Below are 18,759 nucleotides of genomic sequence, written 5' to 3' on the forward strand. Positions count from 1 at the left end.
ATGCACCGTGTATACACAATATATATGCTTGGACAGTATCATCTTAAGCAGTAACGTATTTAAATAATGAGCAAATAAGAAGAGAAGAAGACAGTGAAAGGATTGAGTTGTGGCACGTTTACCTCACAGATCACTCTGCTGCCCATGCATTCCTGTGGCACCTTGACCGATTCTTTAATTAACTGGAATTTTGCATTGATCGAAAGTGTCTCTGCTTGGACATGCCCCCAATGGCTGATTTTTCCATGTAATTCCAACAGTATTCCTCAAGATGGATAGCCTGGCTAGCGCCACCACTTCTCAATGAGACGTGGTCTGGGAACCAAATGTTAATTTTCTCGTATTTGAAAAAATTGCCCAGATCCGTTTATTGGGTGCCACGGATGTCTATCAAATGCGTCTGTGCATAGCTCATCATTGTCTTGCTTTCCCCCTTGTTCCGTGATTGGTCCCCTATCTCAGGCGAAAATTTGTTCCATGGTCTCCAGGCTGCCTTAGCAGCGTGAATCAAATCGCGCGCAAGGCAGCATGGGAACACCCAGGCTACAAGATGGAAGGAACACTGTGAGGAAGGTGGGGAAATAACAAGCCTCAGCCTGTGTGACACTATTGAGGCCATTCTACCGTATTTTGCGGAGTATAAGTCGCTCAGGGGTATAAGTCGCATTAGTCAAAAAATGCATCATGAACAGGAAAAAAACATATATAAGTCGCACTGGACTATAAGTCGCATTTTAGAAATGTATTTCACAAAATCCAAAACCAAAAACAGAGACTATGTAACTGGACTACCAAAAATATTAATGTTAATGAAGACGAAGGAGTGAAGGCTGCCAAGAGGAGGGCCGGAAGGTCTAATTGTAAAGCAAAAGATTCACTGAAAGAAAATGCCATGTGGTACACCATAATTTAGCCAGCATGTGGAGAATACAATGCAATCAAGCATTTCGGGCAATGTGGAGTCACAAGCTGGCAGCAGATTAAATGTTCATGAGAGAGAAAAAGATGGTTTTAAAAGGACGTGACCGAAGCAAGCCAGGCATAGACCTATAGGCCCGAAGGTAATTGTAAAGCAATTTACAAAAGATTCACAGAACAAGAATACGACAGAGAAATAGACCATTTTAAAAGGACGTGACCAAAGCGCAAACCATGCGATTGGCCTATAGACCCGACAGTAATTGTAAAGCAATTTACAAAAGATTTACTGATCAAAAATGTTGATGTGGTACATAAATATTTAGCTAAACATGTAGAGAATGCAATGCAATCAAGCATTTTGGGCGATGTGGAGTGACAAGGCGGCAGCAGATTAAATGCCCACGGGAGAGAAAAAGATGCGGTTTTAAAAAGACGTGCACAGACCGGTTTTAATAGGACGTGCAGACCAAAGCTGCAGCAAGCAGGTGATATTTAGAAATGTATTTAACAAAATCCAAGACCAAGAACAGACAGATGTAACTGGACACATAGAGGCCAAAAATATTGAGAATGAAGACGAAGGAGTGAATAGCGGCAAGAGGCAAGCCGAAGGCTGCTGATGAGTGCCCGGCTAATTGTAAAGCAATTTACAAAAAAATCACTGAACTAAAATGCTGATGTGGTACATGGAAATTTAGCTAAAAATGTGGAGAATGCAATGTTAGCAAGCATTTTGGACGATATATTGGCACAAGCTGGCAGCAGAAGAAATACTCGGCTGGCCACCTCGAGTGAAAAAATATTCAGCGAGTGAAAAAAATATGCGCATTTAAAACCAGGGCATAAATTTCAGTGCGGGATTGCGGGTAGCCTATTGCGCATAAGTTATTAAGTATTGAGTATAATAATAAAAGTCCCAAAACTCCATCATAATGAGAGAAATTCCCACACATGTTACAGCGCTGTCTGATAACGTTAATCCAATAATGGAGCGGCCTGAAAGCGTGACTATTGACTGGACGGACCAACTCTGACTTCAATTGAACCCCATGCACACACACACGCACGCGTGCAGGACGCTTTGCGGGTGCCTCTCTCTCTCACCGCTGAAGTCAAATTATAGCCTAGGTGCTTCTACATCAACCGCGATGGACAGGAAAGGAAAACAAACGTTTAGCGTTCAGGAACCGTCAGTAATTTTGCGAACGCAGAAGCATGACAGCCAATAACGTGAGAGAACATGGATGTGTTCTCCATTTGAGGAACGTTATAATCGATTGCGGACGTGAACAGACAGATAGCCTACAGACACGGAGCGCATAGTAGGCCTACTTTCACTTTCTAGTGTGTGTATTCATTATGTGAAATATCATTAATAGCAAAACAGTGATCAAATATTAGCCTACATGGTAGTGAGTTTTGTTTTCAAATGTTTTCATGCATGTCTAGATAACGGGTGAGGAATGACAGACTATCGTAAATCCTCAAATCCTTATGGCGGGGGTCTTTTATTTAGGCTGCGCAAAGCACAACACCTTTATTTGGGGCATGGCTTGTACTGTTTGATATTGCTAAATATCGGGACTGATGACCACTGAAATCTGTGGGGTATTTGATGGTTCAAGTGTCGGGATTTCCATCAGCTTATAGCGAGATAAGGCATCCGCTTTCATTTATTCATGGGACATGTGTTGTGTTGAAATGGAAACCTTATTCCGTATAGCCAAAGAGGTATAGCCAAAGAGGTCTACGATAGCCTAAATTTAGTTATTTTTTTAATTCTGCATGATTTACTTTTTTATAAAATTCGTAGGCTGATGCCTGGCAGCAACAATTGTGTTTAAATAGGTTACTGCTTCAGCCTCTGGCAAGCTCAGAAGGAGGCTGCATGCAACTGGTAGCTTGAGAGCAACGTGTTGGAGACTCGTGGTGTAAGACAATGACTTTTCATTGGCAACACTATTAAACTCCCGTCCTTGATTGCCTAGCCTTTCTGCCCCCAATCCCAATCCTCTATCCCAATCCTCCCCCACCTTTTTTTATGCGGTCCTTGCCACTTAATCTACTAAACCCCTCTTCTACTGCACTTTTTACCCCCCCCCCCCATTAATGCACAAATAGGCTGACACCAGACATAATTTCACTGCATTTCTTACTTCCAGTAACTATATGTATCCTTGTAAACCAACCAACAATAGAAATATTAAGAAGAGCTCTTTTATGAGTTAAATTGAAACAAAATTATTACTGGCCTTTTTGTCCGAATCTGAGGCCCGGCTATAAATAGAATCCCGGCCATAATTTCAGGATTTAGCTATGCACGTGTGCTTCAGGCATAGCGCTACCACTAATCTCTGACTGAAAGTGCACAGAACTTGCATTTGAGAGCGCTCTCGCGGCTAGATAGTAATGTTTCATGTAGGGTTCATGTCAGTTATTATGAATTAACATTTAAAAACATGTTCAATTATATATTTTTTTCATATATAAGTCGCACCTGACTATAAGTCGCAGGGCCAGCCAAACTATGAAAAAAAGTGTGACTTACAGTCCGAAAAATACGGTAGTTGCTTTAATGCCATACACTCTACGTGTAATTAACTTTTCACCATTTACTTCCCTCTGTCATTTTTCTATCAATGTCAGGAGGTTGGGTCTGTCATTACCACTAAAGGTATTTCAGACTGATTTCCTTGAAACCCTAACTAATTAAGGAAATGGACCGAGTGGGATCCATTGGTATACTTGAATCATTTTCCATCCATCACAAAATGACCAGTAAATGTATTGCCTCTTCAATAAACCCATAGTGAATTAGTTAAATCAATTACATTCCATGCTCCCCAAGGTCAAATACCTCCACTACCATAGTGAAGGATCAATATCTCCATTACACGGCAATGCTGAATAAGAAAGTGCTCCTGTGGAGGGAAACCTTTTTTGTTGCTGATTAAGCTCCTCAGCTCTTTAATCTCTCCTGGGCCACTGGTATCGTGGAATAACATGGATGAGAAATGAATATACCAATAATGACTGTCCTTTTTTGACAGTCTAGTTTAGTCTTTCATTACCAGCCAAAACAGGAACAAAAACAAAATGTGCATCTCCATGCGACAGTGTTTACACAGAATTAATGGATCTACTGTGTGCTTTGTCTAACCGCTCTGGTATTGCAGATAAAGTAAATTACACAGTTTACAATGTGCAACATACATGAAAAGAACCCCTTAAACGTGTCAGTGATGAGAAATAAAAATAAGTCAATTATTTCCAGCACTGGAAAAGCTATCTTCATTTTTAAACGGTTATGGGAATCACAACTCCGTAACGATCAGCCTCTTTATTGAATATCAAGGAGTATGCTCAGGTCCTAATTTAATTAGACAGTCAGAAAGCCATGAAAAGTCATTTGCTGTCTCTGATAAAAGAACGTTGTTTTAAAATAAATGTGGTCGAAGCTTATTTGGACTGTGAAATATTTCAGTCATCCTACAGTCTGAACAATGGGCCATTATTTGAACAACTCAGATGCAAACAAGAACTTTAGCGTTCATAGCATTCATACTTATGTAACAATCAGAATATGCATGCTACTGCATTAACCTGTGCTGCATATGAAACAGCTCTGGTGATGTGTGACACATTAGACTGGTGAACCTGCAGACCTTGTGCAGGAAGAGGAGTTGCTGCAGCGATTTGAAGAGACACGCGGTAGACTAGTCCTTCAGTCGACATGAAAAAACAAAGCACAGAAGCTGACAGGCGTGTTCATTCCCCACCATCTAAGCATGAGCATTTTTTCCTCCCCTTCCCAGAGGAGACTTCCTTTGAGGCCGGAGTCAAAGTCCAGATTCACTCGCAGGATGAGCCCCCGTTTCCCAACGAGCTGGGCTTCGGGGTGTCCCCAGGCTTCCAAACGTTTGTGACTTGCCAAGAGCAAAGGGTACAAGTAATGCACATGCCTTTGTGCGTGGTCCGCTTGGTCAGCTGCATGCATGCTCACCATTGGCTGCTTCTCAGTCTGAATGGATTGCACTGTCCGTGGATCTCCGTGGTACCAGTAGCCTCCTCAGTTGTCCTAGCACAGTCCTTTCAGTTAGTCCCGCTGTTGCCAGCCATAATCTTCATCTTCCTCATCATCCTCGTCACCATAATTATCGTCATCGACACTGCTGCTGTCATCCCTGTCTAAATGTGATGTTCAAGTGAATGTAGCCTAGTAACCATTAATCCATTTAACCTGCACACATGATTGGTTACATTATGCTTGTGCTCAGTATCTTCTGTACTGTTTAGAGATGTTTGAGTATCCCACTAATGTTTTTGTATTTTGAGAGGCTCCACTGATTCAACCACTCAGCACAGAGCAGTTCTTCCTGTTGTTTTATAGGGTGGAATGGTTGCCCTTTGAACATAATATATCTTAGGTCAGAGATAATGCTTTGTGCTCACGGGAAGAGGTAAATGGAATACTGAGTGATTGCATCTAGACTTTAAAACACTTAAAAGGAAAGCCAGGTACATTGGCCTTTGAGAAGGTTCTCTGAGATTCACCCCAAATTTTGTCATCAAAATGTACTTGTTATCACCCCCATGTGTTCTATTTGGATTGCCTTTGGTGACACTGTACACTGTACAACTATTTCAGCAAGGCAAAGACAAAAGTGGACAGTATGTGACTGTTGCCAAAATCTTTGTGGATGGTTAGAGGCTAGAGATTGTACTCTGAATGATGGATCAATAGTGCAATAGTGGTATTGGTCTGTAAATGTCAGAAAAGGGCAAGTTCTGGTAAGCAGTTTTATCTGCCATACTCATCACTGACACTGCCCAGAGTAGGATGAGTAAAGTACATGCTGTATATGTCTTGAAAAGGCCATCTTTACATTTACAACATCCCACCTCATATTTCACTTTATTTAGCTTAGATAACCAATATCTACTTGTTTACTATCTGATTGCCTGATAGACATAAGTCCAAATTTCTGGAGTTGGTTATGATGGGGGGGGAAAACAAGAAGCAAAATCCACCCGAGTAGCCTAGAATTTAACTGATTGATCATCAATATGCCATGCAGTTAAGGTTTCCTTCCTTTCAAACACACATACTTGACCTGGTTAAGATCTTCTTAATGCCTCCATTTCCCATAAGTCTCTGCATTTTCTTCAGGTTTGATCCCACATACGTGATGTGCTGCATGTTCTCTGCCTGTCCCTCCTCGTCCTCTCAGTAACTTTACTTTTCAAAAATAATTCATTGACCAACTCGATCCACTGTTACTCTGCCAATTCAAATTCTGTGCATATTTATGCATTTTGTTGAAGTCGTTGTACATTTCTTCTGTACATTTCTGTACATTTCTCAACTTTTCTTTCTTTTTTTATTCTTTCTTTCTTGCTTTCTTTCTTGCTTTCTTTCTTGCTTTCTTTCTTGCTTGGCTGGATGTTTGTTCACTGTAAACCTGAACAGTCAAAACTAACTCAAAATGTTTGAGGAAACTAATGACGTTAAAAGTTTTAATTTATGCATTTAATTTATCAATCAATATAAAATAAAACAAATATTTGATTTAAGCAACGGTAATTTAAATATTTATATTTAAAATAACTTAAGGAAGATAATATTGATTGTTTACAATAATAAATGCAAACATATCTTGCATTTCTCATTGAGTCAAGTACTTTTACCAGCATTCACCAACAGTTAACTGCATCTACTCACCAGCACATGTCAAAGTTCACTATAAGGACACATACAGTAATGTCCACTATTGCATCAGTATTTAAGTGCTGCCAATACTGTCAAATGCACATCCTGACAAATATTTGGTTATTGCAAGGCTTTATCAAAGTATCATGGGAGTCAATTCCTCAGAATGACTTCCACTCTAAACAACTGAGTTATGTTAATGTACATAATCTGTTTAGATTGATTGTGAGTGGTACTTGTGTGACTTGTGTATACTGTGAATAAAGCATAAATGTAAAAGCACAACCTAAAGACACATCTCCCGAATTATATTGGCATTTAGTGCAACTAGGATTAGTAAAAATATATAATACATATTGAAAACATTTACACTGTATAGTTAAGTTTTGTGATTTTAATGTTGGTGTGTATCTAGGTAGCACTCAAATCAGTTGATTTGCTCTTTAAATGATGTATTTCTGAGTTAGGAAAAAAGATATATGATATTTCAATGATTAAGTTGTGTTAGATCATTATTTTGAGTTAGTTTGATTGTTTGGGTTTACAGTGTTGAATGATTTTTATTGTTGTTATTATTAGTTTGTCTGAGACACTCGGTCTTGTGCCAGTAATGAGTAAAAACCATGTGGTGTGTCTCAGCTCCAGTACCTCCCCCCGCCCTGGGGAGACTGCAAGTCAACCCCCATCGACTCCGACTACTTCTCCACGTACAGCATCACTGCTTGTCGCATCGACTGCGAGACACGCTACCTGCTGGAGAACTGCAACTGCAGGATGGTCCACATGCCAGGTAGCTGAAGCGGCACACACACACACACCCACACACACACCACTGGCCGTGTGCCCTTTGTAATTAGCTCTCCAGAGGGGCCGAGTTATGATTCCAGTTTTGCTCTTGGATTGTAAGGTGCTTTGGGAACACTCAAAATATTCTGTGCTTAAAAGTACAACTTAGGAACTGTAAACAGATGGGGAAATGCTGTTTTACAAAATTAAAAGCTATTTGTACAACAGACTCCAGATGTAGCTATTGCTGTGATTTTAGAATTGTTATAATCCACGCAACAGTAAAATCACTGTAAAAACTACCTCAGTCGCTGTTAATTTAAACCTCAATTGACTCATTATTAGTCTTTCTGATTGAGTGTGCTTTACTTCTGTGGACCAGGAACTTCTACTGTTTGCACCCCAGAGCAGTACAAAGATTGCGCTGATCCCGCCTTAGGTAAGATCAAACACCGAAAGTGAGAAACAAGCTTTCATTGCCCATGTGTTTTATTTAGACTGTGTGTTTTTCACCCTCTCCAGCGCTCATACAGACATTTGAATAATGTAGACACATCATGAATATATTCATATGGAGAAGTTAAGCTATGAAGCACAAAATCAGCTCTCATAGTTTGTGTTAGGATTCTCTGTATTATTATGTGGCTTAGTGTGCCCTTCTTCAGATAGTGTGATCTCAGCTGTTAATCTGACACAATCCTCTGTCTTTTTCATGGCGGCAATTTTGACTATACTCCAGATTTCCTGGTAGAGAAAGACAATGACTATTGTGTGTGTGAGACTCCCTGTAACATGACCCGGTATGGCAAAGAGTTGTCCATGGTGAAAATCCCCAGCAAAGCCTCAGCAAAGTATTTGGCAAAGAAATTCAATAAAACTGAACAGTACATCGGGTGAGTAGCACAAGAGTTGGAGCATTGTTTATTTTGTCTTGCAGAAGAAAAACCATTACAGTATACTGCATGTTCATGTGATAAACTCAAGGTCACAAATGTAGTATTTCTGTGAATGTTTTGTGATCTCATAATCTTTTTATGGTATGTGTGTGGGTCAATACACTTGAGCTTATGTTTATTTTTTTCTTAGCATATTTTTGCTCCTGCATTATTGTCATACATAATACACAAGATTCATGCCATCCATGTCCTTTTGATTGTTATTGAGTATTGATATCAATATAGGTGGTTTGAATAATATTGTCATTGTCTGTGCAACAGGGACAACATTCTGGTCATGGACATCTTCTTTGAGGCTCTGAATTATGAGAAGATTGAACAAAAGAAAGCGTATGAGCTTGCCGGATTACTAGGTGAGGACTTGTAATTGTCCATCAACAGAACTCACACTGTTGCTAGGGCAACCAGCAATGATGCGTACATTTTGATTTGGACGGAGACACATAAAGCGATCTTGTGAAAATTGCCATCCGTGATGCTCCTCTCCCTGCTGGCAGCATTCAACATCATTCATCATTCCCGTCCTGTGTAGGAGAAGAGATGCTCTGATATGGTCTGATAGGCAGTCTGTTTCTAATTTATGGCTTTGATGGGGTTTCCAACAAACTTTTGAATGTGAATTTTGACTGTTGGAATAGGAAATCATCCCTTTATTATTAGAGTACATTTTCATAATTGTGCTTAAATATACAAATGAGTTGGGGTGCAAACCTATGGTCAATACCTTATGCAAACGCACAAGCAGGAGTAAGGATTTAAAGCACACATATTGATTGGGTTATAATGAACTCATCAATATCATTGTCAGAAAAGGCAATACAATAGCTCTCTCCTTAAGAGCTTTTTATTTTTTCATCTGGGCAGATAGCTGCTTCCTCATTACAGAAATAGATGACGGTTAAAGAGGGGCACTATTGATGTGAAAGGCCTGTCTGCGGGTGCTGCTCCGATGGGGGCTCTGACGCGTGGCAGAGGCCTAGGGTTCACTAATGAGCCTCATCTTCAGTTCCTCATGCTGAGTCACCCTGTGTTAAACTCGGACGCCCTGGATTAGGTAGAGTCCAGTCAGGGATGCAGTAAAGACCCACGGCCACACAGACAAACACACACAGACAGACACGGACACACAGCAGATAGAGTAAACAGGTACACAGGCATGCAGAACCGGTAGGTCAGGTTGACATACAGGACTCAAAGCAGCGCAGCTAGGCTGACAGCAACACCACAGAGCACACAGATAGACAGGTAGGACAGACAGCGTAGCGCAAAAGGCAGAGGTTGAAAGGGTTGTGTCCTCACCTTACCTTATGCCTCTTGCTGTGCACCAAGCCAGCTGACTCCACTTCCCCTACTGCAGGTGGGCTGTGCCCTACACACCCCTACAGGCAGATAGACAGCCACAACACAGTGGAAAGATCAAAGCAAATAGGGAGGGCTTTACCGACTGATAAACAACAGCAGATTTGGGTCAGAAGAAGCCAGTCATTGCAGAGATACTGAAAAAGAAACACAGACGGTAGCAGTGCACTACAAACCTTTCATACCAGTGAGGTCCAGATGCACCATGCAGGCAGGCAATCAGACAGAAAGAATTGCAGATGGTCAAACTGTCAGACTGCGCATTAGACAGACAGACAGACACCATTGCCAAACTGGCAGGCAGAGCACAGCTCAACAGACAGAGCATGACGCTACGATCCCGCGAGACATCATTACCATTGACATGTGTCACCAGTGCAGATTGTCTAAGAAATATTGACCGTTTGCCTCCAGTTTGGTGCACTTTTTGTGCTTTTTACTTCACCTGATCTTGACCCGTTCTTTGTTTTGTTTCTGTTGTTCAGGAGATATTGGTGGACAGATGGGCCTGTTCATTGGCGCGAGCGTTTTAACAATATTGGAAATATTTGACTACTTATATGAGGTAAGAAAAGATATTGTCCATGTCCACTCCATCAGGACTTACTTTTCAGCAAATTGTTGTTTCCTGATCATGGATCAAATATCTCCCTCCTTGTGTAGGTGTTTAAGGATAAGGTACTGGGTTATTTCATACGAAAGAAAAGACCACAGCGCTGTCCAAGCGACAATTTGGTAACTAATATTCCTGGCTGCCCATGCATGCATTATTGATGCAATGAGTAGTGTGTGATTTTGTTCATTTCTGATGAGTGTGATGAATTGCATGCCAAGGCAGTGACTGAGATCAGCATGCTTTACTCTTTGTTACTGCCCCCTAGCTGTGGGTCTATGTTACTGCATGGTCTGTGTGCACGCATGGTTGCCTCAGTCTCTAATGACTCATGTTTTCATATTATAACGTTTTTATTATCTAGCCTATATAAAGAGCAGCAAATCCGAGCGATGCAAACTATAATTTTACTTATTTAATTTCTGGGTGCATTGGTGAATTATGGTGATGTTATTCTTTTCAGTCCTTTTTGTGTTTTAGAATATGAATGTGAAGTTTTTTCATTCTTGGTTTTGTTCTGGTTTGCCTGGAATGTCAAGCTCATTTTGATTTTGAGAGGAATGTGTTGTAAAACTGGAAGTTATCTAATACATGACTTAATATTTGTCCACAGAAAACACATACTGTATATTTCACAAACAAAATTATGGCTATTGTCAGAATTGGGCAATGTCCTGTTGGTATTATTAAGAACTGGCTAGCTGGCAGGCTAGCTAACTAGCTGCTACATGTCAGGTTCTAGCTCTGATAGTGACTGTAGGCTGCACAAACTACCATACTAACTCTATACACAGTGACATCACCGCCCAATTCTTGCCACAGCTATTCTACAGTGGATGGCTTTTATGTCAATTATTTTACAGATAGGGGAACAATAGAAAGAAATGAGGTAAATAAAAAGTAGCACAGTATCTAGAGACCACAAATCTGTCCATATTGATTTAAAGAAAGAAAGAAACATTTCTTTTTTTTAGAAAATGCAAATGACATGGCAGCCAATATTTTACAGATTTGTTCTTTGCATGAGCCCTGTGCCACTAAAGCCACTTAGCCATGTGATGACCATAATACTACACATGAAATCTAAGCCGCTGCCTGGTGCCTGTTCTGGTGGTTCTGAGCACATTTGAACATCAGAGTGCAGTCTTTTGTTGATCCTCCTCCTCAGCCTCCTCCGTTTCCCTCTGTCAGCCAAGCGTCACACAAAGCATTTCACACACTTTACGCTGTTACACCATGACAGTATGACAAGATGTTATATTTTTGCTGTATTCTTAATAGTGCATAAGAAAAGTCTTGACCCCCTGTGAATGTAGATTTCAGAGAGGGCGTGCAGTGCGCTACTGTGCAGCACAACACAGTGTGCTGTATGCTCTGTATGATTGGTTTAGCATATGATCAATTATTGACCATGGATGTGTGATGCAAATGGTGTATGTGTATGATTGATGTTGCGTGTGTGATTGGTGTAATACTGTATACTGTTTATGGTCAATGTAGTATATACCCTGTGTGATTGGTGTGGTATATGATACATGATGGATGTAGTATAGTGTGTGTGATTAGTGTAGTAGTCTATATTGTGTATAATTAACATATGCCGTAGTTTGTGTGAATGCTGTAGTATTACTGTAATGTGTTTGCTGTACAGTATAGTATGGTCTGTGTGACCGGTGTAGTGTATGGCGTATGATACATGTACTATATTATGTTTGTGTGTTTTGGCACAGTAACATATACAGTGTGTGTAGTGTGTAGTATATAGTGTGTAATTGGTGTAGTATGTCTAATAGAGTGTGAGAAGGACTGTGGCCTGTTGGATTTACTCAGATTATACAATTGGGTCATATCTGATGATACACGTCTTCTTATGTGATGGGGGTGGTGCAGTCCTTTCCACAAAGCCATGTTTTGGCTAATAATTAACTTTTAGTCATCAGAAATGTAGAGAAGGTACATTAGAGTATCAGTGATACAACTCAAATGAATGTTAAATATATTAAAAGATATTGAATTTAACATTGAACACCTTTTGGATGAATGTCCTTGAAGTTGCCTTATTTGAATTGGGCATCGCTTATGTTACTGTATGTCACCATGTAGCACTGAACCAGCTCCACCATCACCAGCTCAATACTTATTTTTGTATAACACACCACCACACCACTTTACTCCATGCACCTTACACAGCAGTTACTTAACACACCACCACACTACTTTGCTCCATGCACCTACACAGCAGTTACTTAACACACCACCACACTACTTTACTCCATGCACCTACACAGCAGTTACTTAACACACCACCACACTACTTTGCTCCATGCACCTACACAGCAGTTACTTAACACACCACCACACTACTTTACTCCATGCACCTACACAGCAGTTACTTAACACACCACCACACCACTTTACTCCATGCACCTACACAGCAGTTACTTAACACACCACCACACCACTTTACTCCATGCACCTACACAGCAGTTACTTAACACACCACCACACTACTTTACTCCATGCACCTACACAGCAGTTACTTAACACACCACCACACCACTTTACTCCATGCAGCTTACACAGCAGTTACTTAACAGTGGCAAAAGTCATTGGTCTGAACTGGCCTGTTTTGATTTGATCTAATTGATGATTTTTGCCTTCCTGTTTGGTGTTCATGTCATTTGATCATCCATGGACTATTTTCCCAGGGCTCTGGGTTTTAGCATGTTTCTTATTTCCCTTATCATTTGATCACTGTTGCAGCTATTAATGGACCATGTGTCATGAAACATTCACACAAACATGCATACAATGCACAGTAGTTCAGGTATCTTGTGCACAGTGTGTCAGTTTGTTAATTGCTAATCTGTAGATATTCAGGATACATTTGAACTTATTTGTATGACCATACATTTAATGCCAGCAAAAAAGGACAGAAGACATTCTCTTTCACACTCGTCCAACTGCAATTCATTCATATTGCTCCCTCACATCAAACATGGCAAGCAGTAGCTCCATGTTTGGACTACAGTGAGCCATTGTAATGTGATTCTGTTCATGCATCTGAAGTCTTACCGGGACAGCAACATTTCCACTGGGCCTAGTCTTAACAATGGCTCAGAGAAAAAAAGACAATTTGATTAACAATCTAGTTGCACTCTACATTGTATAATTTTAGTTCCATTCCAGTCATCCTCATCATTCTTTTCATCATGTCTATTCCAGGAATTTCCAGAGAACCCAACCAGCCCTGGTGTCACGCCCAATCATGCCCCCAGGTAGCCACCCCACTGACAATAGATCCTCCCTCCCACTCTGTCCTCCTCTGCAGACATTCTGGACACCATTTCACATTTCATTTCCCCTCCAATTGATTTACACCTTCTGTTCAAAACTAGTGTGATGGCTATTGATGACTACCACCAGCCAAATTACCAGCATAACAAGGTTTCCATGATGGGAAACTTGTGTCAATAATATACATCTGAAATTGAACTAAAGAGAATTCAGCTTGACTTTGAATGACAAGCCTTTGTGCTTGATTAGGTATTGAAGCTACTATTTAGTTGCCAAAAATGTTTATTTCAAGTACTTTTAAATGCATTCTTAGCAGATACTGTGGAAGTGTCATTCTCCTTGTATTGTGCTACTTTTGATTGTGCAGGGAGAGATGATACTGCCGATAGAAGTGTCTTGCATTTTTGGATGACATTCAATTGAATGTTATTTACCAGTAGCCCATGTATTGATCCTTTGTCCTTGTATTGGGAATTTTAAAGGAAGTGCTTGAAAGCCTTATACAATGAAATGAAAGCCTATTGAATGAATGTAGACAAGCCATTCAATTGAAGTACGGAGGCTTTTCCAGCTTCTTTAGACCTTTATGTCCTTCACTAAGCCCCAGCTGCCAGGGTTTGCTACCATCATGAACCTTTTACTTGATGCCACATTGTATAAACTTCTGGTTCATTTTAAGATGCAGACTGACCTCCTCCAGGGTCAAGAGAACTCTGATGATTTTCTTCTTTCTTTGGGCTGTCATTTAACTAATAATGTCAGTGTCCACTTGGAGGTTTTCTTATTCAGTTCAGGAAACTGATCATTTAGCATATGAATGAGGATACATAAAGAACGAGACAAATGCTTTAAAGTTCTCAGCAAAGTTTGTAGTTGCAAATAATAAAGCTCTCAGATGGCTCACCGGCAGGTCACAATACTGTTCACAGGGGGCAGTGTACAGGAGGGGCTGCAACAGAAGTGGTGCCCATTACCCACTGTGGTGCTCAACAATCTTAACTTTGACCGTGACATAGAATACTGATGGAATAAAGGAAAAAAGAGGAACATCAGCCCCATGTCCCCTCATTAGCATAAGAAGAGTGTATTTACTCAGAGCAGACAGAGTGAGTGAGGTATTCACCTGCCACAGCAACATACAGGTATGCAGACACATTAGTTAAATGAGTTGAAATTAAAGTGGTGCGTCGCTGTGCTAGGACATGATTTACAAGTCGGCAAAGGCAGGCTACATCATAAGACACGTCTTAGGACAGTTTTTTTCTTCTTAAGAAGTCAATGTCGTTTTTGTTTAACGCTGTGTATTGGGCACTTCATTACATAGCCTACATGCAAGAGGTACTGGATTATTTGGAGCAGAGAGGGCGTGTGCACATCAGCTTGCCGGCAGCATGGAAGGCCACTTTTGAGGGCATTGGAATGGAACCTGTGCCCCATAACATCACTAGATGCATTCCTTTGTGATGTCATCACAGGTCTGCATGCAATGATCTTGCACCTGACACCCGGAAAAGGCAAAATGGTTCTCTTCCGTCTTGTCGGACAAGCTGCTGATTGATGACTCAGACGTCTCAGAATCACATGTGATCAGTCTGTGCTGAAACAAGCACAGTCGTGCTCAAGCGAGTCAATGTGATTGCACTGCACCTTCAGGTGTCTAGGGGGTGGGGGAGGGCACTGTTGAAGGAGGCCGTGTTCAGAACTAAACCATGTCCTGTGTTCCCCCTCTCCCTCCTCCATTATTGATTTTTCTTCCTTATGTCATTTTCCTTCCCTCTCTATCACTCTCTCTGCGTGCTATGTCATGCAATCCCCACAACTGCCACGATGCATCGCTCCACTTTCACTGTCAACACATTTTTTCCTGTGCCTTTGTGTCCAATCGGCTGCGTTTTTTTTATATATTTCTTTCATATTTTTCTTTTTTGTTATCATCCCCGTCATCATGTTTTTAAATGTTACACGCTGTTCTGTTTCCACTACTTGGGAACCTGACCATGTCTGTCTCTCATTTGCCACCTTCACGTTTAAATCATCTGCCTGGTCCTGGTGGTTCTTCTTCTTCTTCTTCTTCTTCTTCTTCTTCTTCTTTGGTTTGCGCTATTTGCCACCAACTCCTCCTCTACCTTCTCGACACCCCCACATCCCTGTTCCCTCTCCTTCCCTTAATGCATTTGAATTCCCTTCACCCCCCTCCCGTCCGATCCTTCTCTTGTCTTGCAGAGCACCTGCGACACACTCCGGAGTCACTCGGACAGTCTCGGATTCACGTCGAACATGCTACCTCGTCACCCGACTGTAGGCAACTTCGAAGAGTTCGCCTGTTGACGACTCAAGCAGCAGGGCTGGGTGGGTTCAGGAAAACTAGGGTTAGACAGCATACTGTGAAGTCATATATTCAAGAAAACAAACAAAAAAAATAGAATACAAAACAAAAAACTCCAAACACATCAGAATTATTCAATCAATCAATGCCTGACATACAAATATTATTCTTTTCATCAAGTCCAAACGAGTGACACTTCCAAACCAGATCTCAGGTTTTACTGCCACCTGTGGGCATCAATGTGACACTACACGATTTCATTGCGTTTGTATCCCTGCCACACTGTATTTTAGTCGTTTCTGCGGGTTGATGACCCTGATGAAGACAAAATGCCACCATGAACAAAAAGAGATGAATAATTTCAAGTAGGTCTTCATTATCTTAGTTTATTATTAATTGTGACAGGCAGAGGGTGCTCAGAACCCATTTCCATTTTCAGACTTAATTGACCTCACTGGGCTTTCACATGCAGTAGGCGTTCTGTTACAAACTAGAAGAGTACCGGAAGTTGGTCTGGCCAACTTATAGGATCCGTCTGCTCAGTAAAATCACATATTTGCCCATAGCCTTTTGCACTCATTGTTTATTTGTTATTAAAGTCAGAGTGTAGGTTCCCCTTTATAACTATACCATCATACCTCTCTTTCCCACCTTGCCAGTTTGATCTTGATTATGACATTTAGAAAGTTGGTTGCATTATAATGCCAGGATCATTTTATTATTAGAGGTCATTTTGTATAATGAAAAAGTCCATGTTACTGAAAGTGGTCATTTTGTGCAGCAAAACAGATGGAGTTTCTATACCAGTATTTCTATATTGTATGAAGGACCAACGCAGAAATGCAGTATGTTAAACTGTTCTAAAAGGTTGGTCAAAAAGCACCATTAATTTAACTACATTGACATCTAATGAAACTCAATTCCTCAAAAATACTGTGACATTTGCACAACTTTGAACTTTGCAAGGCATTCATTTTGAGGACATTGACACAAAGCTGTCTCATCTGAAACCACAACCCAGGTTTTGCACAACTACCCATATTTGAGTAACCTTATTATTCTCCCCCCTGGTATCATTCAGTGTAAATTACTCCATTTGGTACAAGTATTTAGTCTGACTTGGCACAACCCATTTGTATGCTCTTCAGTTGGTTTTTCCTTATTCCCACAAACAACTGCAGACATTCAAATAGACCACAAGTGTCTTCCAGTTGGCATGGAGTCAAATTTCTTTGACCGATCACTGAGAACGAGAGCTTTGTTTTAGATAGGCGGAACATTACACAATAGCTTAGAGCAAGCCTAGGAGATAGCACCCATCCTTCCCATATTATTTATTGTATTTATCTGCACTGTATTATTGCATTGTTATATACAATTGTAACAGGATTTCTAGTACATGTATCACAGAAAACTAAATTGTGGAGTGTAAATGAAGTACTATAATAAACAATATATTTAACCATCTTGCTATGTACATATCTTTTTATCTATGTGTCAGTCTAATTTCTCGCAATGTTTGTCTGCTTACTGCAGTATTAATCTTGATGTATTGCTACATTTCTTGTTATATAAGGTACACATTATATGTTTGTCATAAACACATCACTGTGCTCTTTGAAAGACATGGTTAAAATGCCATCTGTTTGGATAATGCCTAGACTGTTTATCCTGTGTAGAAACTGTTTTGTGGGCGAATAACACTATGTGGAGACGTTGTTTTTTTTTTTCTCATCTGCAGCAACTATTCTGACTCGCCATCTTACAGTTCCAATACACAGTTAAGTGCTCTGAATGTGTCCAGCTTTATTGAAAGTGTAAGAGTCTCCAATTTCAGTACTCTGATTCTCAGCTGTTCGTGTACTGGATTGTTTTGCATTGCAATCAAGTATATTTATTGGATAGATTTTAGTAAATTTAGACCTTGAGACTTATGCCACTGGTCTTGTGTGATTTGACTGGGATCAACTTTTAATGTTTTTTTGTTCATATATTGATTAGCGAGTAACCATTCTGTATGTCAAGGGAGCCATTTGTTTACCAGGAAACAGCAAAATTAAAAGTTCCAAATCCGGTCAACAGGATGTAGTTTTGTTACAAGCAATAAAATGGACAACCACAACAAAATGAAGTGACAATAGCTCTCCAGAGTTACAGTCTACTATAAAAATCAGCAATGCTATCTTGTAATGCAGTCGTCATCTGTTAGCAAAGGCTACACTTAATATGGCATTTGACGTCTTTGTGTTCGATCAGTATACAGTTGTATAAGTGAACAAATGCAACACGGCCCTATAGATTTGGAAAGAGAGGATAATATGGTATGTGTTCGACTGTATTAATTGTGTGTGTGACTTAAGTTGTTTACTCTGAGGTCACTGTTGAGTTTTGCCAACAGACTTTATCTTGATTTTTGAACACAATCCCATATAAATTTCAACAGCTTATGGCAAATAAATTTCTCCTTCTTTGATGGTGTAAAGTGTCATTTATTTGGTTTATTACATTTTAATTCTCAATTAGATATGACAGGCCTACTTAACAGATTCCTCTTGTGTAAATAGTCAACTGAACCTTTAGTTTTATACTATAAATTGATTTTCATTCTCAACACCATCTTTAACCAAATCATTGAACATAATTCAAGGAGTATTATATTTACATTTTATACAAATGTGCCCATTTCCTATAAGCAGAAAATTTGGTTTGAGATATAGCCACAGCCGAGTCACAGAATAGAAAGAGTTATCACAAAAACACAGTGTGTTGGCCTATAAGATGTGTGTGTGTC

The 18,759-nt window shown here is 40.2% G+C and overlaps 1 protein-coding gene across 3 annotated transcripts in view; it reads left to right on the top strand.

Moving 5' to 3' along the window:
• asic1c (acid-sensing (proton-gated) ion channel 1c) overlaps positions 1–18,439 on the top strand; it is a 127,428-nt gene extending 108,989 nt beyond the window's left edge. For 2 of the 3 annotated variants that reach the window (XM_048253763.1, XM_048253761.1), the window contains 8 exons: positions 7,271–7,421; positions 7,800–7,856; positions 8,157–8,310; positions 8,635–8,726; positions 10,218–10,297; positions 10,396–10,467; positions 13,571–13,623; positions 15,866–18,439. In XM_048253763.1, the coding sequence (XP_048109720.1) occupies positions 7,271–7,421; positions 7,800–7,856; positions 8,157–8,310; positions 8,635–8,726; positions 10,218–10,297; positions 10,396–10,467; positions 13,571–13,623; positions 15,866–15,944 (738 nt within the window). In that variant the 3' untranslated portion in view covers positions 15,945–18,439. The remainder of the gene's footprint in view (positions 1–7,270; positions 7,422–7,799; positions 7,857–8,156; positions 8,311–8,634; positions 8,727–10,217; positions 10,298–10,395; positions 10,468–13,570; positions 13,624–15,865) is intronic. The other variant, XM_048253762.1, reaches the window with a different exon arrangement.
• Positions 18,440–18,759: the final 320 nt, after the last annotated feature.

The sequence above is a fragment of the Alosa alosa genome, chromosome 1 (genome assembly GCF_017589495.1).
Source record: "Alosa alosa isolate M-15738 ecotype Scorff River chromosome 1, AALO_Geno_1.1, whole genome shotgun sequence".
NCBI lineage: Eukaryota > Metazoa > Chordata > Actinopteri > Clupeiformes > Clupeidae > Alosa > Alosa alosa.